This window comes from Lacerta agilis, chromosome 1 (assembly GCF_009819535.1).
Source record: "Lacerta agilis isolate rLacAgi1 chromosome 1, rLacAgi1.pri, whole genome shotgun sequence".
NCBI lineage: Eukaryota > Metazoa > Chordata > Lepidosauria > Squamata > Lacertidae > Lacerta > Lacerta agilis.
Window position 1 is genome coordinate 110,260,687 of NC_046312.1, and position 17,957 is coordinate 110,278,643.

At 43.2% G+C, this 17,957-nt stretch overlaps 1 protein-coding gene across 4 annotated transcripts in view; it reads right to left on the reverse strand.

Moving 5' to 3' along the window:
• Nucleotides 1–7,020: 7,020 nt before the first annotated feature.
• Nucleotides 7,021–17,957, reverse strand: part of ITPRID2 (ITPR interacting domain containing 2) — a 61,928-nt gene continuing 50,991 nt past the window's right edge. For all 4 annotated transcript variants that reach the window (XM_033167023.1, XM_033167005.1, XM_033167016.1 and 1 more), the window contains 7 exons: nucleotides 17,872–17,949; nucleotides 16,948–17,075; nucleotides 15,050–15,200; nucleotides 13,503–13,568; nucleotides 12,763–13,176; nucleotides 8,924–9,047; nucleotides 7,021–8,274 (listed from right to left, as the gene is read on the reverse strand). In XM_033167023.1, coding sequence (XP_033022914.1) covers nucleotides 8,937–9,047; nucleotides 12,763–13,176; nucleotides 13,503–13,568; nucleotides 15,050–15,200; nucleotides 16,948–17,075; nucleotides 17,872–17,949 — 948 coding nt within the window. In that variant the 3' untranslated portion in view covers nucleotides 7,021–8,274; nucleotides 8,924–8,936. The remainder of the gene's footprint in view (nucleotides 8,275–8,923; nucleotides 9,048–12,762; nucleotides 13,177–13,502; nucleotides 13,569–15,049; nucleotides 15,201–16,947; nucleotides 17,076–17,871; nucleotides 17,950–17,957) is intronic.

The window sequence follows — 17,957 nt, forward strand, 5'->3', positions numbered from 1 at the left end:
GAGGAGCGGGGAAGTGAACCCGGTTCACCACATTACGAGTCCACCGCTCTTAACCACTACACCACGCTGGCTCCTGGAGAGGAAAAGGCCAAGGAGTAAACCCTAGACAAATTCCTAAGACGGTTGGATGGTGCTTTGTACACCTCCTTCCAGCAACTCCTGCAGCCAAGCTGGTGTCAAACGTATTGCTCTGCTTTCCTTTGGACCACATCAGTGAGTCTGAGAGGGGGGGGGGGTCTTATCATCTCGGCAGCCCAGGACCTTTGCGGTAGCTAGACTGGTGACTAGGAGTGGCTGTCGAGACCATATAACACCAGTCCTGACTCCTGAAAGACCTACATTGGCTCCCAGCACGTTTCCGAGCACAATTCAAAGTGTTGGTGCTGACCTTTAAAGCCCTAAACGGCCTTGGCCATGTATACCTGAAGGAGCATCTCCACCCCCATTGTTCAGCCCGGACTCTGAGGTCCAGCTCCAAGGGCCTTCTGGAGGTTCCCTCACTGAGAGATGTGAGGTTACAGAGAACCAGACAGAGGGCCTTCTCGGTGGTGGCGCCCTCCCTGTGGAACGCCCTTCCATCAGATGTCAAGGAAACAAACAACTATCTGACTTTTAGAAGACACCTGAAGGCAGCCCCGTTTAGGAAACTTTTTAATGTTTGATGTTTTATCATGTTTTTAATATTCTGTTGGGAGTCACCCAGAGTGGCTCGGGAGACCTGGTCAGATGGGCGGGGTATAAGTAATAAATTGTTGTTGTTGTTGTTGTTGTTGTTGTACACACTGCCCAGGATTGTGCCCCGGGGAGGTCACTTCAGTGCTGCTAATGCAGTGATTTGACTTCACCCCCGGAGGCTCATTCCCTTGTCTCTCAGGACAGATGAATACCAACAACAGTATATTTAAAGGATGCATTTTGGTTGTTGTTGTTGTTGTTGTTGTTGTTGTTGTTGTTGTTGTTGTTGTTTCAACTGTCATTTAGAGGTGGGCACTCTGCTCAGAGACACCATGTCACAATCCATCCACTTGCTTCTTGACAAGGTGTCACTAGGTTGCAGTGGGGTGGAGTCTCCTTGCACCCATAGTGCTTAAAGGTAAAGGTAAAGGTAAAGGTAAAGGTACCCCTGACTGTTAGGTCCAGTCGCAGACAACTCTGGGGTTGCGGCGCTCATCTCGCTCTATAGGCCAAGGGAGCTGGCGTTTGTCTGCAGACAGCTTCCGGGTCATGTGGCCAGCATGACTAAGCCGCTTCTGGTGAACCAGAGCACCTCACGGAAACGGCGTTTACCTTCTCGCTGGAGCAGTTCCTATTTATCTACTTGCACTTTGACGTGCTTTCGAACTGCTAGGTGGGCAGGAGCAGAGACCGAGCAATGGGAGCTCACCCTGTCATGGGGATTTGAACGGCCAACCTTCTGATCGGCAAGCCCTAGGCTCTGTGGTTCAGACCACAGCGCCACCTGTGTGGCACCACCCATAGTGCTTACTGGTGTCCAAAACCTGCTCCTGCATCTGTTCTCCCACTCAACACGCACACAAGTGCCCCATCAACACCACTTCACAAGGAGTTATTTCTTCAGAAATATGCACCACCTCCTTTGAGATAGCAAGGAAGGTTGTTAGAAAATGACAAAACGATAGACTCCCCCACTGCTGAAAGTTCAATATGCTTCAGTGATTTGATTTGATTTTACAAATATAAGTTTATAACAATACCAAATACATATCCCTATAAAGAGATTTCTCTGAATCTTGCAACTCCCCCCCCCCCATCCCTTCCGTGGATCCTAATGTGAACATTTCATAATCTATATTTTATATTCATCCATATTATCTATAGTACCAGTTACATTACAAGTGATATTAAAATCTTGCTAATGTTTTCATCTGCTTACAGTGGTCTAAGTAAATTATAAATTTTCCCCATTTTTTTTTAAAAGTTTTTGTTCTCTTGGTTGCTGAGCTTTCCAGTCAGCTTTGCCATTTCGGCGTAGTCCATCACCTTAGTTTGGCCATTCCTCTCTGGTAGGGACTCTTTCTTCTTTCCATCTCTGGGCTAGTAGCATCCGTGTGACTGTTGTCGTGTACATAAAAAAGTATTTTTCTGTTCCTTTGGTATGTCGGTACCTAAAATTCCTAATAGAATAGCTTCTGGGGTTTTGTTTTTTTAACAAAAGTTATTGTCAACATTTTCCTCAGTTCACTATATATCTCCCAGAAAGCTTTAATTATCTTACATGACCACCACATATGATAAACGGTACCTTCTTTCTCTTTACCAGCTTCCTATGTTTCTATCCTGGTCTGCTTAAAGGCTAGGGATGGGGAAACCCGTTCATTTCAGTTTCTCTCAGCCCCCAGCTGCACTGTACCACTTTAAATAGTAGTCACGGCTTCCGCCAAAGAATCTTGTAGTTTGTTAAGGGTGCTGAGAGTTGTCCAGAGGCCCCTACTTACCTCGCAGAGCTACAATTCCCAGAATTCCCTGCGAAGAGGGACTGACTGTTAAACCACTCTGAGACATGCATATATATTTTTTGCATGCAACTTTGACTAATATTTTTGCAAGCCGTTTCCCCTAATATAATGCATTTTTGTAGGGATGCAAAATTATTTTCAGGAATGCACACATTCTTCTTCTCATCTCCCCAATGTGTGTGTGTGTGTGTGTGTGTGTGACTATGTTGCAAAATTTGGAGGTGGATCTGAAGAATACTTGTGCCGGTTTGGGAAGAGTGACTTCGGTAGCTTCTCATTAAAATGCAAAACGATTTTATTTCCTATCTATATTTAATGCTGGCTGATCCCTACCTGATTGACACCTACATCTGCTCTCCTCTAGTGAGCTCTGGGCTTACAAAGTTAATCACAAATCGTTTGTGGGATGCTTTTACAGCCTGAGAAGTTGCTTTTCTAAAGAGGTAAAAAAAGAGAGAGGTTGCTTCCAATTCAAATCCAAAGGTTTGTTGTATGTGATTTAGAAGGAATTAAAAGGGGATTAGAAACTTCAGGACAGATCCTGAAGTTGAGGCTCCAGTACTTTGGCCACCTCATGAGAAGAGAAGACTCCCTAGAAAAGACCCTGATGTTGGGAAAGATGGAGGGCACAAGGAGAAGCGGACGACAGAGGATGAGATGGTTGGACGGTGTTCTCAAAGCTACTAACATGAGTTTGGCCAAACTGCGAGAGGCAGTGAAGGATAGGCGTGCATGGCGTGCTCTGGTCCATGGGGTCACGAAGAGTCGGACACGACTGAACAACTGAACAACAACAACAACAACAACAGAAAATTCATGGAGGGCAAAGCTATTAAAGGTATCACTACCACCAGAACACAATGAGGCATGTTTCTGAATACCGGTCACTTGGCAGGTGGGGAGTGACAATGAGAGAAGGCTATTGCCCTTGTCTCTGTTTGCTGGTTTCCAAGAGGCATCTGGTTGGCAACTACGGCAAACATGCTGCTGGCCTAGAGAGGCCATTGGTCTAATCCCGCAAGGCACTTCTTATGTTTAAGCACAAAATATTGGAGGAATTTCGAGGAGAGGAAAGAAGAGTTTTGTTGGGACATTCCTGCACTCAGCATTGCTCACCATAGCTGCCAACTCCCTGGGGGCCTGAGCACACACAAAATTCTGCATGAAGGGTCCGGGCACCCGCAAATTTCGTTGCCAGGGCCATGCACGCTGCATGGCACCCATTCCCCTGGGCACCCACAGCCACGAGGCCAAGCTGGTACTCCTGTTGCCCACTCATTGCTGGCAAGAAGGGGCATTCCAGTGGCAGCAGAACTGGTGAGATGGCGGTGTCTCAGGTGGAAATGTTGCAAGTCTATTAGAAACCACGTGAAGACTTGTGATTTAAATTTAGTACAACAACAAAACCCAGTCTGGTTGTTTTTTTTAAAGTCTGTCCTTGTTTAGTAGTTGTACCTTGATCTTCCTTTTTGCATCTCTTAATTTGCTTGACTCGTGTCATTATATTTCACCTAGGTTTGATAAATCCATCAATAGATTTCACTTTAAGGAGTAGGATGTGTGCCAGAACCAGGGGTGGATTTCAGAGGGCAGGGAGGATAGAGAAAGGAAAAGAAGCATGGCCAGGTGTGCCTGCCTGCCTGCCTGCCTGTTTATCTATGTCTAGATATCTAGATATATCTAGACAAATACAGATATTCCTTAATATAAAAGTGCTAAAATTGAAGACCCACCGTTCCATCAAACCAAGCAAATCATGGCAATTCTCCTTAGGTGCAATCCACACTTGCACACAAGACCAGCTTCCTCCTTGCACTCATTGCAACTACCAAGCACCCTTTCCACCCTCCAAAGCCACCATCCCCTTTGATTCTGCAGCCCCTTTTGTACCCACGCTTCCATCTTCATCTTTCTGGTCCAAATGGCATCCCAAAATCCAGCCCTAGCAGCTGCTTTCAGTATTGAGGTTCCTCAGATGAAGCAGGGGTAGCTAATGTGGTGCCCTTCAGATGTTGATGGACTTCCAGATCCCATCAACCCCAGCCAGCAGGGCCAAATGGCAAGGATGATGGGACTTCTTTTGGAATACATGTGGACCACAGCATCAGGAAGGCACGATGCTGACTATCCCTGAAGCTGAGGCACAACAAAGAACTGAAAAGAGCCTTTCCTTTCCCAGCGAGAAGCCCCAGCTTGGCCTCGGAGTTAAAAGGCAATCTTTCAAGACTGAAGACCCTGAGAAGCTCTAATGGCCTTCACAAACTGTACTGCACACGTAAATTGAACATTTATATTAAAAATTGGTTTCTCTTGATACTTTACCCATGAGAGAGGCAATCTGTAAACATTTGATTTACAGATAGGCATTTCTTTCTGCTCTTCGTAGAAATTGCAAAGCCTGCTTATAGGAAATGAGATAGATTAAAGATGCATAACCTTATTATAAACTGCAAACACTGCCGTCTTCTTAAAGCTACATATGGTTCAATAGAAGAGATAAATGTTTGGCTAGCTAACACCCAGTTCATAAACACAATTACGTGGAAGGAAGCTCAATTGATTTCATTGAGCTTAGATCAGAATTCTGCTCTAGTGTATTTAATCAGGAAATCAAGTATTTAGGGATGTTGCAATGATTGAAAATGATTGAGTTTCCAGGAACCAGCATTTGTGATATGAAGATTTAGCAACATTAAAAATAATAATAGTGTGGGTCATCTTTTTGTCAGCCATGGCAGCAGAACTTGGTATCTAGAACAAGTGACACTGTTTTATTCACTACTGGAGAACATAAAAGCTCTTTTGGAGAGACACCATGAGACCATGAAGAATGAAAGAGACACATTGCACAGAAGGCCACTGTTTGAAACCCATGTAGGCATGTACAATTAGTCGCGTGGTGCTTGGGATCCCGGCCAGCGAGCCCAATAAATTGCTTACATTCATCGCCATCATAATGTCAGCCTGAAGGGTTGTTTGTGTAGGTGTTGTCGTCCTCAGTGCAATGAAAGTCATTTTTAAGGCCAGTTTGAGCAGGTTTGCTTCAGTGATGGTTGTGATGGTTGTTGCATGTGACAGGAAGCTGCAAAAACAACAGCAACCCTATACTATATGGGGGGGGGAATCATGCTATTTCTTTATGTACATTGACAACTTTCTGGATCTATGCATCAACCAAATTACACTTGGGGCTATGTTAAGTAGCCAGGAGCACGGAGTCATAACTGTGGTGACAGTGAGCTGCTATAGACATGGGTAGTGCTGTGTTCTAAAACCACTGAGCCTCTTGGGCTTGCCAATCAGAAGGTTGGTGGTTTGAATCCCTGTGACGGGGTGAGCTCCCATTGCTCTGTCCCAGCTAGCAGTTCAAAAGCACACCAGTGCAAGTAGATAAAATAGGTACCACTGCGGCGGGAAGGTAAATGACGTTTCTGTGCGCTCTGGCTTCCGTGACAGTGTTCTGTTGTGCCAGATGTGGTTTACTCATGCTGGCCACGTGACCTGGAAAGCTGTCTGAGGACAAACGCCGGCTCCTTCAGCCTGAAAAGCGAGATGGACACCGCAACCCCATAGTTGCCTTTGACTGGACGTAACTGTCCAAGGGTCCTTTACCTTTACCTTTTATGTAGCTTTTGAAATTGTAGCAAGAAACCAGGAACATAGGTAAATAAAAAGAGAAGAATAGCTTTGCTGGATCAGATCAAAGGTCCATCTAACCCAGAAGTGTTCTCACACTAGCTAACTAGATACCTACAGGAAGCTCTTAAGACATAAGCAGTAAATTCCTTGAATCTAGCCTTTTCTTTAGGTCAGGTATGGGGAACATTTGGCCTCACATATGATTACTGAACTAAAACTCCCATAATCTCTGGTTTGAAGGAGTGTCTCCACCCCCATCGTTCAGCCCAGACACTGAGATCCAGTTCTGATGGCCTTCTGGTGGTTCCCTCATTGTGAGAGGTGAGCTTACAGGGAACCAGGCAAAGGGCCTTTTTGGTAGTGGCGCCCACCCTGTGGAACACCCTCGCAGCAGATGTCAAACAGCTATGTGATTTTTAAAAGACATGTGAAGTTCAGGGAAGTTTTTAGTGTGTCATATTGTATTGGTTACCCCCCCCCCCCCCTAATTTTTGTTGGGAGCCATCCAGAGTGGCTCAGGCAACCCGGTTAGATGGGCGGCGTTATAGCAAAAAGTCACTTTTTTGCAGGGGTCAGGAGGTAGTAACAGATTTGTTGTGCAAGAGCTCCAGATCAACTACAGTTGCACAACCTGAATGGTTGGTACAATGACTGGATATGGCTTGTGTGTCTCTTGTAATGTAAAGGAACATGACACCCCCCACCTGTCACCTGAGGTGGTTCAGTCCATTGTACCAGCTCAGGGTTCTAATATCTCATTTTGCTGCATGTATAAACCAGGATTAATATGCAAGCTGAATTCTTCTCTTGAATGCCTATGTAAGGATCTATTCACATAACTCTCCCAGCCCAGCCAAAAGACGCCAGTGTCTGAAAACCAATGAAAATAATGAGTTCAAAACACTTGTAGGCAAAATAAATATTTTATTGGCATAACAGCCCCTTTTAATATGAAAGCCCTTATGTCCATTCCAAATGCACTTTGGCAGACTTTTCTCACACAAGATAGTTATAGTTCTACTAGTTTTGATTATGTATTCAACACAATCTTGATTTTATTAGTTGAAAACATATTTAAAAAACACAAACAAAAAACAAAACCACAGAAACATAAGGAATCCCAGTGGCAATAATCCAGACATTATTAAACCTTGACTGTCTAGCATCCCATTGACAAAAAAACAAAACCAAAAACATGTAAAATAAACCAAAAACCCTGCCAACATACAATTTCATCTGTTCTGATACATGCCATTTTCCCTGGGCCATAGTAAAACTTCAGAAAAGGGGGAATAATTCCTTCCGATTCCCCCATAACAACAGCATTATCCACTTAGAAAAACCCTCTAGTGTTTTATAGACTTGTTTTATTAAAAGGAGAAAAAGGCCGCCTCCTGATACCATTGAGAAGTCATCAATATATATTAAGGATTTTTAAAACAATACAAAACACACCCCCAGGGAGAAAGATTAAAGAAGCAATTTTTTAAATTTATTTTTAAAAGTTATCTACTGCTCAGAGATAAGGCTCTCAGTGTAAGCGTTCTTAGTAGTTTTACATAAGTTCATTTAGCTCTCTAGACTCTTTGCAAACAACAGCTTCTCCCAAGAGTTACAACATTTTAAAACAACAACAACAACAACAAACAACAACAACACAACAGGTTACTCTCCTCTTTTGAAGTGGCACTTGGTAACAGCAGTGGAAATAGTTACTATAGTTGTTTCAAGCTCTCAGAGTGAATCAGTTATTGCACAGTTAAATACCTCACAGAGGTCAGTGGGTTTTTACATTATATATATATATAAAATAGCAATGACAATTCTAGGCTATTTATAACTGGGGTAGATCGAGGAAGTCTTCAAGTTTTACGAGGAACACCTCTACACAGAAATAATAATAATAGCAAGACACTATGCAAAAATGAACCGTAGGAATGTACAAATAAATATTAAGGCTTGGAAGATGGTTCATGGGCAGTAGTAAGATGTAGAGTGTCCCAATCGTAGCAGAGGGAGCTGAAGTGGAACATTAAGCAGCACACAACTACAGACTGTATACAGTAGCCTTCACTTCTGTCCTCCTGAGTGCAGCCAGACATGTCCATCTAGCCTTCCAAAAGGAGAATTCCACAGTGTCCCTGGACCACATGCCAACCTGTTGTTATGGGGGGGGGGGAGAGACAGTTATTGAGTGGTTGTCATTTCAAATAAAAAACAAATGCATTTATTCGGTGAAAGCAGCAACATGCATCTCAACACCCGGGACTCACAACTTACAGACTTCACACATAGAATAAGAGAACAAGAAGAACGTATGCTTAAAGGAGATTGGAAAACATTTATTGAATATCTGGGAAATAATTGTGTACAGCTGAAAATGCTGGCAGCATGAAGATAAATTCAGCAGTGTAAATAAGTTTTGATGGATGCAATAGTGGAATACTGAATGCTATAGTTTTTGTAAAATACGCAGGGATTTATGATACGTAAAATGAACTATGGAAAGAGAAGGAGGGAAGTCATTGATATTTTAAGGATGTAAAATGAGTATTTGAAATTGTAAAACAGAAAATTCAAGAAAAATTACATATATATTATATATAAAACACATGCTAATGGTTTGGAATCCACCCACTGGTGGCCAAGCATTGTTGCTAGAGTCAACTTTGAGGAAGTGGACGCAGTAGTGCAATTCTGTAATATTTAGCCCCTAATCTTAATGGCATTTTTAAATGTAATTTGCATGGTCTTTCCCCACCCTCCTGCTAGCATTTATTGGCACGCAGCAACACTGAAATATTTACCTGTAGTACCGATTCACGGTTGCGTTTCTTGCTTAGCATTAGCAGATCTGCTAGGGGAAGAGACAGCTGCTAACAGTCCACTTACAATTTCCCGTCTGATTTCACCGACGATAGATTCTTTGATCTGAAAAGAAGACATTTCAGGTTTGCCTACATTTACCATAGTTCCACTACATTTGTAGCTCACTGAAGCCTAAGCACAACTGCCTAGGTTGGGACAATCCCATTCATTCTTTCCATGTGGAATTGGGGAAATGTGGCAGTAGGCAGTTTTCCAGGGTCGTATCTGCAACACCATACATTCGAAGCATATGGCTTTCCCCCAACTAATCCTGGGAACTGTAGTTTAAGGATGCTGGGAACTGTAGCTCTGCGAGGGGGTAAACTACAGTTCCCAGGTTTATTAGTGGGGAAGCCATGTGCTTTATTAAATGTAAGATAAGATGATAAGATAAGATTTCTTTATTGTCATTGTACAAGTACAATGAAATTGGATGCCAACCCATACAAACAACTTGGAGGGGGGGCAGTTTCAGCTGCACATACATATACATACATACCCATCAAAACTCTCCAAGGTCATATTATCTAGTTACATCATTTAAGATGGTTATGGCTTTTGGATAGAAACTGTTTTTTTTTAAATCTATTTGTTCTTGATTTGATTGTTCTATATCTCTTTTGGTGCAAAAAGACTATATCCAGGATGAGATGGATCTTTTAAAATATTTTTAATTTTTTTAAGGCAATGGGAACTGTATAGTTCCTCCAAAGATGGGAGGGAATGACCAATAATATCTTGGGCTTCGTTCATGACTTTCTGGAGCACCTTCTTCTCCATTACTTTACACATGGAAAACCAAGCACAAATACAATATGTAATAATGCTCTCTATGCAGCTACGGTAAAAGGACACCAGCAGTTTCTCACTTAGATTGGTTTGTTTGTTTTTTAAAAAATTCTGAGAAAATAAGTTCTCTGCTGGGCTTTCTTTACCAGAGCAGTGGTAAATGTATGCAGTGGAGGTGTCCTAAATTCTGTACTGTGCTTTTAATCCTACAAGAATATTGTTTGGGGGGGTCAACACTGAAGGAGGGGGTCAATATTGAGAAACAGACCCACAAGTTCATGGTGAAGAATAACCTAGGAGCCATAGATGAGGAATAAATTGGCAGATACCTAAGCCAGGATGACCACTGTTGTCCAAAAACTCAGCCCTAACAGAAAGCCTTTTAACGTTCTTCCTGTCTATGAGGACCCAATGGGCAGCAGGGGGCAGGAAGGGTGTGGTTGGAGAATGAGCCAGTCTAGCGCTTATTTAATGCCCATGAAATTGCTCCAAGCTGCAGGCCTGGTGGTGGACCACAAGGAGCGGCGCTGTGCAGAGAACCAAGGGTTCTCCGTTCCAGGGCTGGTGGGATTGCCACTTAAGGGACGAATGCTATTCACCCAAGTATACAAAGCCTATAAATAAATTTGGTGCATTCCAAAATGAAGTGACAAAGGCTTCCCAAATTAGCGGAGCTAATGGATGAGCAAGCAAGAGAAAGGATCCATCTGTGTGGAAAGGAACAGGCAACTTGTGTTCTATTCCTGGCTTTGCTACAGCCAGGCTTCCTGTGTGACCTTGGGCAGGATGCTGTCTCTGCATCCAAGTTTCCTCGCTGCAGTGAGGGGTGTTTGCAAAGAATCCAACTTTGCATCTAGAAAGTGGCACACAAGAAAGAATACCAATGGACCTCGAATCGGTCTGATTATTTTTTTTAATGTTTTACAGCTAAGTGTAAGACCTGCCACTCTTTTCTAGAGAAGCTTCTTCAAAATAGAGGGTGATGTCCAATGGTTTCAATGGGTCTATGCTGAGAATGATTAATGTTGGCTATCACCCAAAGGTGCCTTGAAATGCTCACATTACTTTCCCCTCACCAAGGCACTAGTGTGACTTTGCAAAAGTGCAACGGTGTCTTGAAAAGGTAAAGTGGAAAATATCGAGAAGCAGGCTATTCAAATCAAGTGCTCCTGAAACAATTTGATTCAAGATACTATTCCCCAATAACCAGATTTCTTTTAAGTGGAGAACACTAGCTCCATTCTTATTTTATTTTATATTTTGCATTTTTTAAATATTCCATAAATAAGAAAGCAATCTGCGTTTTCTTCGAAGCGAGAGAGAACAAAGTATCTTGGCATTTTTGTAGTTTTCTTCTGTGGGAGTATAGAGAAAAGGATAGCGGGCTCCTTCTCATTCCAGTAAAAAGATACAGGTCAAAAGCTCACACACATTACAGTCTATTCTGGCATGCTCTGGAACACTGAATACTGTTTGTGCTGTTTTCTCCTACAAGCCAAGATAATTCATGTATACAGAGGGAGAGGAATTGTTCAGAATGCCATGAGTTTAACATTTGTGAAGAAATATCAAGAATGCATATTAATGAATTTCCCTGCAATGGATTCATTCTGCTTTGGGATGCAAACAATGCAAGGCAGATACTTTTGGTATTTATGAGATGCAAAGAGATATACTAAACAAAGTGGGTGCCAGCATTAAACAAACCCACTCTGTAACATACACACAACGTGTGATTTGGCAAACTTCTGTGTTTAAGGGACTAGCGACACAATGGGACTTGTTGTTCAGTCGTTCAGTCGTGTCCGACTCTTCGTGACCCCATGGACCAGAGTACGCCAGGCACGCCTATCCTTCACTGCCTCTCGCAGTTTGGCCAAACTCATGTTAGTAGCTTCAAGAACACTGTCCAACCATCTCATCCTCTGTCGTCCCCTTCTCCTTGTGCCCTCCATCTTTCCCAACATCAGGGTCTTTTCTAGGGAGTCTTCTCTTCTCATGAGGTGGCCAAAGTACTGGAGCCTCAACTTCAGGATCTGTCCTTCTAGTGAGTACTCAGGGCTGATTTCTTTGAGAATGGATAGGTTTGATCTTCTTGCAGTCCACGGGACTCTCAAGAGTCTCCTCCAGCACCATAATTCAAAAGCATCAATTCTATGGCGATCAGCCTTCTTGATGGTTACTTCTGAGCAAACATGAGCAGAATAGAATAACCTTTATGGCATTAGTCCTTAGACCATAGCAGCACCAGACTTCTTCCAAAGCCCGGCATTGAATATGAGACTCTCAGGGAAAGGTCACGTCCTCTGTTTGCAGGAGGTCTCAGTTCAGCCCCTGGCATCTCTTGATAAGTGTTGGGAAAGATCTGAACTAAGGCTGGGCCAAAAGAAGAAAGCTTTCCAGCTAACTGCAAACAGCAACTTGATGACTTCCCTCAAAGAATCTTGGGAACTATAGTTTGTTAAGGGTGCCAAGAGTTGTTAGTAGATCCCTATTACCCTCATAGAGTTACAATTTCCCAGGAAGAGGGATTGACCATTAAACTACCCTGGGAATTGGAGCTCTGTGAGGTCAATCGGGTCTTCTTAACCACATTAAGAAGAAAATATTCAGATAAAATGCTCATGTCCAAAATATTCTAGCCATCCAATTTCAATAATCGCATAAATCAATTTCTACTAACCTTTAGTGACACTTCTTTCTATTATCTTCCTTCTATTGTTATTCTATTATTCTATTTCTTCCTTCTATTATTATGTTTGGTTTGTTTATTATTTATAATATAGAACCGAATTATTTGGAATATATGAATGTATTATCTGAATGTATTTTATGGTTTCTTTCTAAGAGGAAACTCAATATGTAATTTTTAAATCTTTTCTTTATTTACTGTTTTTTTCATCGTTCTTTTTTCCTTTTTGTATTTGATGCAATAAAGTTAATAAAAACAAACAAACAAACAAAATATTCTAGCCAGCCTGCTGCTCACCTCTCGTATGACTTGCTGCAGTTCATCATTCTCCACACTTCTGTGAATTTCTTCAACCGCAGGCACAAGAGGGATCTTTTCAAGTTTCTGCTCCACCTCCGATCTGGATTTTGTGTGTCCCTCAGAGCTTTCAGGAGGCTGCCCTGTTCCTGCTCTTGCCGGCGGAGAGGGCATCAAGGCCACACACGCTCGGTAGATTTTTTTGCTTTCGGGCTTGGCCTTCCCCATCATCTCAGATGAGTGTGCACTGTCTTTTCTGCTGGCTTGACTGGAACACACTGAAGAGGAGTCAGAATGTCCGTGATCAAAGGCGCATTCTGAGCCGTCGGCCGGCGGAATCTCCATTCCAAGTTCTCCCAGACCCAACCTCAACTCAGACTTCAGAAATGACTGTTCTCGAATGAGTTCAGAGACCTACGGAATTACGGGAGGTAGGGGAGGAAGACAAGACAACTGCTTTACTCACTGTCTTGTGAGACAGGCAAAACCCCCAAATGTATGCTGGAACAGGAGCACAAAAATTACGCCTCATCCTGGGGCTACAAACCATGCCTTCAACCCCACTAGAACGCACTGCATCTCAGAAAAGCCAAAGAAAAATTTGACAGCATCCCCAATATCTCATGCATTCTGTACATACATTTATTCCATTCCATTCATGTATCACTGCCAATGAAACATCTCAACATGACTGGAAAATACCACTGCCTTCACTTCCAGCCTTTGACTTGGTTACTTACCGGCTCCATCACATTCAGTGAAGAAGGGCACGACAAGTTATCAGTGCTTCTGCTCCCATACATGCCCTGGAAGAAAAACACAGAAATGAGGGGTTGTTAATGTTTTTGGGAGATCTCAAAACTGCTTCGTGGCCTGTGCCACCCAGCCAACTTTCTGAGAAAACAAGGACCCAGAGAGCCTTTTATGCTTCCTCTGCATTTATGTTTCCAGGACGTAGTAAGGAACAAAAATATTTAAAGAGCTGTGAGAGTTTAGAGGTGATGGAAACTGTTAGTCAGGACTGAGAGACGACCAAATGAAATCAGTGGACTTAAGTAGCTTAAGTTCATCAGTTTCAGTGGATCTATTTGGCATGACATAGTTGGTTATCACCTTAGTTTCCTCCCCCACAACAAAAAACCCATGTTTCCTTTCCCTCCTCAGACCCGTCCCTGGGTCTTCTAAACCTTTGGAATCCCCAAAGAAAAGCAACCTGAATCTGCAGAGGTCACCATTTGGTTATCGGGTAACCTGTAGTCAACTGAGCTACTCTGTCCAGAACTTCTCAGACTCAAAAAATGTGGGGAAAGGGACAGAGTTTGGATATGCTACGTGCTCTTTAGTTTAGTTTCTTCTGACCCCCTCATTCAAACGTAATAGCTCCACTCATATGATTGAATTCTTGATACACATGCACCCCCTGTGTTTCCTCTTCACACAAGTGGACACAAGAAACCACTGTTTGTCATTTGGGGTGGCTTCCATAGCCAGGCTTCTTAGGAAGCCATGAACCCCAGTTCTCCATTCACATATAACAGAAAGCTGCAGTCAGCTGTGGCATCCTGGTTTGTTTCCTTGCTGACACGAAGGGAGGAGTGAAGGAGATGTAACAGCTCAGAAATACCCTATCTTATTAATCCAGGATTGCACCACTGTCAATATAAGCATCTATCATTTTCTCTCTCAGGTTTGTTCATATGAAGAATGCCGGAGAGATCAAGGGGCTGGAAGGTTGATCTGGATCATTAGTGACATCTGGGCTACACCATTCTAAAATGCATGGGGAAATGCTTCCAGAGCAAGTTGTGAGCCTAGGGGAGAACAAAGGTCATGTTTTATGCCTGTTGGTATTGGCAGGGCAACGCAACCCCCAACCTCTTCTTGGCCTACAAATCTAAGCCCAGTTGCCTGTCTCTTAGTGTTTTTTTTTAACAATAAAGGAGTACAAATACCCACAGGACTGACTCAACCATTCTGCTGAATGTGCTTGTCCTCACCATTCTGAGGCTGTGGGCTACAGGCCATCAATCTGGGCTTCCCTCTTTGCCACTGACTTGAAAAATTTGCTTAGCATGTCTATTATTGAATTCCATTAGCCTCTGGAACATGGATCCACATGAAAAAACACTCTGCCCCAAAACAAAAACGCTTAATGCGGCTGTTCTAATGCTTGGTGGCAGAACAAAGTTCTGGGTGTTAGGGGAATAACTCGCCCCATATCTACCCAGTGCTTCTACATCCCTTGCAGAGATATATCTGCACAGACGGACTGTGACAAAAGACATACCATGAGTGTTTGTTGCCTGTAAGGTGAAGACACGTGAATATTCCTAAGCTGCTCTTCGAGAGCAAGAAGGCGGTCCTCTAACTGCATTTCTAATTCCTGAAGCTCCATGCGGACAGATTTCCTCAGGGTCTGGAGCTGATCAGCTTCGTATCTAAATCAGAAGCAAACAAAATGGAAAGGGGAATATGCAACCCTGTTGGCAGAGCACAAATAGGCATATCATCCAAAGCAGCGGAGGCACTGATAACATATCAGTCCAGTGTTGTGCAGAAATATGCACTTTCACATGAAAATATATAGCAACCAAGAAAAGGGAACAGAGGAAAGAAGGAATGTGTACATTCCACAGGAGTGCATGGGGTTTACTTTTGGTTTTGCAAACTAATGAGGAAAATCCACTGGAGATGAAATTAGTTTAAAAAACAAACAAAACCAAACTAATCCCTTAGGGCGGGGAACAAGACTCCCAGAGCTTAACTAGTATGTATTTAGCAAATCTGTAAATTAAATGCTATATATAGGTTTGGATGTGGTCCAGGTATTTGTTGGGAGCAGCGTATTATATAAGCAAGGGAGAGAGCTGGTCATTCAGATGCCGTTAATACATGGATGGGAGAGTGAAGCAAGCCTTTTCTTTCCTTACAGAATCTGAAATGGGATTTCAGTGGAACTAGGCTGGGCTAGGCCTGGGAAGACACGTATACGTATACATATACATATATAAATGAGTATCTTCAGAAACAAATAGTTCTACGGAACCTCATCACAAGGTGGCTCTAAGATTGACCGGTATTATCCGGAGGGAAATCCTGAGTATCATCCAGTGTGGTGAAGTGCTTTGCGTGTTGGACTAAGATAAAAAAAAGTAAAGGACCCCTGGACGGTTAAGTCCAGTCAAAGGTGACTATGGGGTTGCGGCACTCATCTCACTTTCAGGCCGAGGGAGCTGGCATTTGTCTGCAGACAGCTTTCCCGGTCATGTGGCCAGCATGAATGAACCATTTCTGGCACTTCAGGACACCGTGATGGAAGCCAGAGTGCACAGAAATGCCGTTTACCTTCCCGCCACAACGGTACCTATTTATCTACTTGGACTGGCATGCTTTCAAACTGCTAGGTTGGCAAAAGCTGGGAAAGAGCAACGGGAGCTCACCCCCCCCCCCCCCGTCCTGCGGATTTGAACCGCTGACCTTCCGTACGGCAAGCCCAAGAGGCCCAGAGGTTTAGACCACAGGACCACCCACGTCCCATAGTGTTGGACTAGGACCTGAGAAACCAAGATCTAAATCCCCACTCAGTCATTAAGTTCACTGGGTGATCTTGGGCCAGCCACAGTATTGCATTCTTAACCTATTGCTTCACAGGGTTGTTGCGAGGACAAAAATGGAAGGGTTGAGAAGCGTGCTACTTTGAACTCCCTAAGGAATAAATAAAATGAAAAGCCATCCCTTTTGAAACATTTAAACGTCCTAAGGACTAGGACACTTGAAGTTAATACCCAAACGTCAAAAAGGGTCTTACCAAGAGGGCAGAGATCAGAGCAAAAAGGACGAAAGGTTGGTCTTGACAGAAGCACTCTGAAGTGAGTGGAGAAGAGGCGGCAGAACAGAAAGACCGGCATGGAGAAAGTTGCAGCAGTCTAACTGTGAGTGATGATCAGAAGCAAAATGGCAGAGTCAGAATGCAAAAAGCCCAGCTCTAAATGCGCAGAAGAGGAAGGAGAAGGAGCGTGCTTTAGGATTAATTGAAGGCTGCGCACCTAGAAGAAAAACAGTGCTTTTGAGAAAGAAAAGAGAACAGATGCGAAAGGTTTTAGTAGAAGTATAAAAGGAACCTGCATGTGAGCACAGATATAGTAAACAAGTTGCTTAGGTGAGAACACCCCCCACCCCACTCACCTCTCTTCCTCTGTCATGTGCTGATAAACAGTGGTTTGCTGGCGCAACATGGACAATTCCAAATCCATCATTTGCGTTCTAAACAGGTTTAGGTTCCTTCTCACGGCTTGAAGATCTTGGAATGTATTCTAGACAGATACAAAGAAGTATTTATGTTCAGAAACTCTGTGTAAATACATAACAAGAGCTCTGCTAGATGAGACTAAAGGCCCCTCCAGTCTGGCATCCTGTCTTCACAGTAGCCAAGCAGATGGAGAAGATAGCGATGATTAACTTGTATACTGCTTATGTCAAAATGCCTTCTATGCAGTTTACAACTACAGTTCCCCAACTATAAAAACCAATACAGAATTAAGAGAGACAAAAACCATTCCGTTGGGCCGGTAAAACAACCTCAAAAATTAAAAATATGCAATAAAAGAGACACCTATGGGAAGTCTACAAACAGGACATGAGCTTTCTTCTCACTTGCAGTTCCCAGAAACTGGTATTCAGAGGCATACCACCCTCTTGACACTGGAAGGGAATACAGAGCCACTATGGCTGGTAGCTATGGATAACCTTGTCGTCTGTGAATTCCACGAGCCCAATCTGCCAATGGATTGTCTTCATAGAGACAATCTGGGCTCTGGACTGGGGCTCAGCAACTTACAGCCTATTGGTAGAGTCAGCCATCTCAGCAATACACCTACAGCATCCTCATGACCTGCCTGTCCTTTGCCCTTGAAAACCACCCAGACGGAAGGAAGGAGAGGGCTGGATACATCGAGTAGAGAACTGCAACATCTCTTTCTTCATCCCTATCTTCTAAAGATGGGAGGGGGAAACCCAGATGAAAGGACATTCCCATTTTAAACGTATATATAGGTGCAATTTTATCTCAGACACAGAACATGGATGAAGAGAGAGAAAAATGCCATTTACTTCATAGAGAGGTAGAATAGAAGATCTCTGAGTACTGTAGGGGGCTGTAGTGATGTCAGGACTTCTCATCATAGCGTTCTAGGAAG